At 43.8% G+C, this 5461-nt stretch overlaps 1 protein-coding gene and 1 non-coding gene across 9 annotated transcripts in view; one reads left to right on the top strand and one right to left on the bottom strand.

Annotated features, from left to right (window-relative positions):
* Nucleotides 1–5461, top strand: part of PHF20 (PHD finger protein 20) — a 135938-nt gene that overhangs the window by 114559 nt on the left and 15918 nt on the right. For all 8 annotated transcript variants that reach the window (XM_007101699.3, XM_055090976.1, XM_055090980.1 and 5 more), the window contains 2 exons: nucleotides 1868–1967; nucleotides 4917–5112. In XM_007101699.3, coding sequence (XP_007101761.1) covers nucleotides 1868–1967; nucleotides 4917–5112 — 296 coding nt within the window. The remainder of the gene's footprint in view (nucleotides 1–1867; nucleotides 1968–4916; nucleotides 5113–5461) is intronic.
* Nucleotides 2374–2480, bottom strand: LOC112066223 (U6 spliceosomal RNA). The gene has a single exon (XR_002892480.1). It is a non-coding gene; the product is annotated as a U6 spliceosomal RNA (small nuclear RNA).

The raw sequence follows: 5461 nt of genomic DNA, 5'->3' as shown, positions 1-5461 counted from the left end.
AGATTGCTTTTGCTATTTGGGGTCTTTTGTGTTTCCATACAAATTGTGAAATTTTTTTTTCTAGTTCTGTAAAAAATGCTAGTGGTAGTTTGATAGGGATTGCATTGAATCTGTAGATTGCTTTGGGTAGTAGAGTCATTTTCACAATGTTGATTCTTCCAATCCAAGAACATGGTATATTTCTCCACCTATTTGTATCATCTTTAATTTCTTTCATCAGTGTCTTATAGTTTTCTGCATACAAGTCTTTTGTCTCCTTAGGTAGGTTTATTCCTAGATATTTTATTCTTTTTGTTGCAATGGTAAATGGGAGTGTTTTCTTAATTTCACTCTCAGATTTTTCATCATTAGTGTATAAGAATGCCAGAGATTTCTGTGCATTAATTTTGTATCCTGCTACTTTGCCAAATTCATTGATTAGCTCTAGTAGTTTCCTGGTAGCCTCCTTAGGATTCTCTATGTATAGTATCATGTCATCTGCAAACAGTGACAGCTTTACTTCTTCTTTTCCTATTTGGATTCCTTTTATTTCTTTTTCTTCTCTGATTGCTGTGGCTAGAACTTCCAAAACTATGTTGAATAAGAGTGGTGAGAGTGGGCAACCTTGTCTTGTTCCTGATCTTAGTGGAAATGGTTTCAGTTTTTCACCATTGAGAACAATGCTGGCTGTGGGTTTGTCATATATGGCCTTTATTATGTTGAGGAAAGTTCCCCCTATGCCTACTTTCTGCAGGCCAATTTAAACTTTTTAAAAATGAATAATGTATATTAGCCAGACCCACAAGAAAAACGTTATTTTGAAATTTTCAACTTAGGTGTTTTTGATTCAATTTTGGTGTATCCTGGTTCTTAAGACAAGAAGTCATTGGTGAGAGAGACTTTCATTCTTAATTATTAGTCTGTTTTCTGCTACAACTGCCTTTGTTGTCTCACAGCCTTTTCTTTCCCTCCCAGTGCTGCCCTCATCCTCTGCTCCTTTCTTTCCCTCTCTGCCTCTTGCCCCTTCTCTCTTTCCCCCTTCCCCAGGGAAGGCAGTGGAGCCTAGGGGTTAAAAGAACTAGCCTTGCAGTCAGCCAGGCTTGTGTTCTGATCCACTGTTGCATCTTCTCAGCTGTGTGACCGTTGGTAAGGTTTAGAAAGAACAAATGCAAAGTGCTAGCCTATGTTGAGTCCAGGAGGCATCAGAGTGAGTTAGCCTACCCATTTGTAGCAGTAGTAGGCTCTTAATACATAAAAGCTGTGTGCTGGGCTCTACTATATGAACTTTGACATGTGACCCATTGATTCCTCACAAACAGCCCCACACGGTTGGTAGGAATAGTATCCTATTTTGCAGATGGGGAACCTGAAGCCCAGGGTGGAGAAGTGACCTGTGCAAGGTCACACAGCTAATGAATGTCTGAGCCAGAATTCAAACTCAGGTTTTTGTCTTTCTAAGTTAACCTCCCTCTAAGGACTTAAACAGTTTTTCCTCTCTCTTTATAAAGTGATCAGAAAAGTGAAAGCCTCTAGAAATGGGAGGGAAAATAGTCATTTTTCTGAGATCAGTACTGCTTAATTTAAATGTTCTTCATCTGTGCTGTCCAGTATGGTAGCCACTGGCCTCATACGGCTGTTGAGCACTTAAGATGTGGCTAGTGGGACTAAGGAACTGAATTTTAAACTTATTTTGTTAACTTAAATGTTAAAAGCACAGGTGGCTAGTGGCTGCTCTGGAAGAGTGGTTGCAGCTCAGCTCGCACTCCCTCCTCCTCTCCCTCCCTCCTCCTTTCGCCTCCACTACCCCTTTCCCCTCACAGGTGGGTCTTATTTTTGGATGGAGGATTCCTTCTGAGTTTAATTTTTATTGCTTCTTTAATTCTAACAGTGTGAAGAGTGCCAGTGCTGGCAGCATGGGGTCTGCATGGGATTACTGGAAGAAAATGTGCCTGAGAAATACACCTGTTATGTTTGCCAAGACCCTCCAGGTAGAGATTTCTGGAGTCAGGGATATTAACAATATGTAGCCTTTTCCTTAGCACAGCTGGCGGTGAAGCAGCCTGAGTGTCTGTGGTTTTGAGACTCATTTCTTCAGCATCGGCTAGACTCTGCCTCCTCCTCGCCTTTGTTGCTAGCTCACCTGGTGGCCAGCTCTCCTGAACTTGGCAGTAAGAGAGCACGTATGAAGAGGTTCACCTAGTGGAAGGCCTGGCCTTGAGCTAGAATTTTGTTCTGGGTGTGTGGGGGGGTGGGTGGGTAAAAATCATATAACATGAGCTCTACCCTCTTAACAAATTTTTAAGTGTACAGCACAGTATTCTTTATAAACTATAAGCACAATGTTGTATAGCAGATCTCTAGAACTTTTTCATCTTGTACGACTGAAACTCTGTATAAACTATAGAATGCTGTACTGATTTGCATGTCATCCTTGCGTAGGGGCCATGCTAATCTTTTCTCTGTTGTTCTAGTTTTAGAATATGTGCTGCCAGAGCGAGCACCTTTTCCTTTTCTTGAGAGTTCATGAGGATGTGGGCTCTGTCCTTGGCTTTTCAGAGCTGTTGAAGGGTTGGAAACCGGCCTCTGCTCCCTCTGGTGGCATCTGCCTTCCATTGCATCGTTGACACCTGGAAGGGAGATATGCCCTTGAGGGGAGGGGAAAGGTGTGTTTGCGAAGAGCCTGTCTGCCACCCAGAGCAGTGAATTAATTCCTTAGGATCAGTTCATTTCATTGTTCCTTGACCGCAGGGCTGGCCTATGGCTCTTGGGTTCCCCTTTCCAGAAATCTCAGGGGTGGATTATAAATCTGTGGTTCTTGTCTTGCTGTCAGTGGGATGTGACATCATCTCCATTCATCGCCTGTAAGGTTGCTCCCCTTGGGACCAGTCCCATGATCCCCTTACAGCTAGACAATGCTGGAGAGCCTCTGCTTCTGTTATTCCTTTTTGTCCTATGAGGTGGGCCTGGTAGGAGCTCCTGTTCCTATTTTTGCTTATGAGGAAGAAACTGATGCCCAGGGAAATGAATGACTTTCCTAATCTCATGAAGCAGATTGGTATTAGAACTGACTTGTGGGACCAAGTCTCTTGATTTTGCTGGTTGTATAGGAAGGGACTGGGCTACCACAGTTCATTTTCCAGCAAGTAGGTCCCCCTGGGGCCTGATAACCTCTATTGTGACACTCTGTCTTCTTGTGCTAGATTAGTCTATAGACAGAGAGCAATCTGCCTCTGTTTTTTCCTTTATCCCAAGGAAAGAATACGGTCAGAAGATTAGTCCATAAGTCATAGAATATAATTGATGGGCAGGATCTCAGAGACCACTTAGTATAGTCTTGACATTTAACAGGCAAGCAACAGGCCCAGAAGGGACATGATTGGCCTAAGATCACTCAGACAGTTAGTGCTAGATAGGAGATGACAACTGGTGTCTCTGACCTTTGTCTTGTAAAACAGGTAGTGCTGCTTTGAATCCTGCTGCTCAGGCTACCTCTGTGGCAGCTGCCTCTGAGATTCCACACATAATCCCCAGGGCTCCTTTAGGGCACCGTTTAAAAATCTCTTTTGTCTACTTTATTGTCTCTCACTCTTTCCGTCCACTTTTCTCTTTTTAGACATCGTATACACCATCTTTATCAATCCCTATGCACTTTCTGAACTTTTATAACTAAATTGCCAAGTCTGGGAATAGATTTCTTGAATTGAGGACTCAGTGACTGTCACATTTATTGACTATGTTTGATTCTGCAGTCTTGGACCAGAAGTTTAATCTAACAGATCTATTCTTTAACGGTTACTTAAAGATGTTGTTAACAGAGTGGAGGTGCATCCCCACCATGTGTCTTAGAAAAGCCAGAAAGAGTGCAAGGACCTTGATAGGGTTTGCCCGGGTTATTTTAGGGTCTTTATAACCTTTGAGAGGTGAACAACAGTCTGATTGGAAGCTGTTCCCTGGGCTTTTACAGCAGGAAACACTGTGCCAAGTCACGTGTGGTTGTGTTTTCAGTCCTTCCTTAGGACCCCTGTAATGAACAGGACCGCTGAAGCTGTTTGGTTCAACTGTCATTCTTACAGATGGGAAATGGAGGTCCAGAGAAGGGAGTGGGGGGCTGACCATTCATTTAGTTAGGCGGTAGGTGACAGTTGGAGGGGCACTTGGGGCTTCTTTCCATTTGCTAAATCCATTCAAGATGCCTTTTGCCAGACACTGAGGATATAACCATGAACAAAACAATTCCTATTCTTCTGGCTTTTAGTGGGGTTTGGACCAGCAACAGATGTCAAAATAAGTCATCTAAACAAGAACATGTTAGGTAGGGGTGAATGCTTTGAGGGGGCAAAAGCCCTCAGATCGGGAATGACTAGGAGGCATGGAAGAGGCTTTCGTACTTTGGGAGGTAACCAATGGCCTCTCTGAGGAGGTGGTAAGGAGCCAGTCCTGCAAAGGCCTTGGGGAACAGTGCTCCAGACAAGGGTAGGGGTGCTAGAGCAGAGACCCTAAGACCAGAAAGAGCTTGAATGTGTTCCCGGAAAGGGTGGGGCAAGGAGGGCAGGAAGGAGCCCGGGCCTGCCGGCCTCATTAAATCAGTCAGGGCTTTGGGTTTTCTTCTGTGCACGATAGGAAGTCATCAAAGGTTTTAAGTGGGAGAGGGAATGATGTGATTTAACTTTAACAAGATATCCAAGTTCCCACTCTACCTCTGGCCAGTTGCAGAGATCAGGAAATTTATATACTTTTCTCACTACCTTATCCCCAACACCTAGTAGAGAGCCCAGCATATAGTAGGTGCCAAGTAAATGTATACTGGATGAATGAATGAGCAAAATGAACACACCAGTCCATCCTTCCAATAGTTTGTGTGATAATTGTGCGACGATGAAATGGTCTGGGTTTCCTTCAGACCAAGGATTAACTAACTCTCATTGTCACTGCTTTAGGTCAGAGGCCTGGCTTCAAGTACTGGTATGACAAGGAGTGGTTGAGCAGGGGACATATGCATGGCCTGGCATTTTTAGAAGAGAACTATTCCCACCAGAATGCCAAGAAGATTGTGGCCACCCACCAGCTTCTCGGCGATGTGCAGAGAGTGATCGAGGTTCTGCATGGCCTGCAGCTTAAGATGAGCATCTTGCAGTAAGTGTGGCACCTGCAGCTTTGGGGATGAGTCTGATTTGGCGTGGGCAGAGGGCAGGATAAATATGAGAAATTGGAAAGCCACAAAATCAGTGATAAGATGGATAAGTTTGAGACTTTTTTTAAAAATTCTCAGTTACATGATAAACATTCTTTTTTAAAAAATTAACTCTATTGAGGTATAATTTACATATAATTAAGTTCACCCATTTTATTTTTTTATTTTTATTTATTTATTTTTTTGTGGTATGCGGGCCTCCCTCTGTTGTGGCCTCTCCCGTTGCGGAGCACAGGCTCCGGACGCGCAGGCTCAGCGGCCATGGCTCACGGGCCCAGCCGCTCCGCGGCA

Source organism: Physeter macrocephalus, chromosome 14 (assembly GCF_002837175.3).
Source record: "Physeter macrocephalus isolate SW-GA chromosome 14, ASM283717v5, whole genome shotgun sequence".
Lineage (NCBI taxonomy): Eukaryota > Metazoa > Chordata > Mammalia > Artiodactyla > Physeteridae > Physeter > Physeter macrocephalus.
This window is presented reverse-complemented; position numbering and strand designations above follow the sequence as displayed.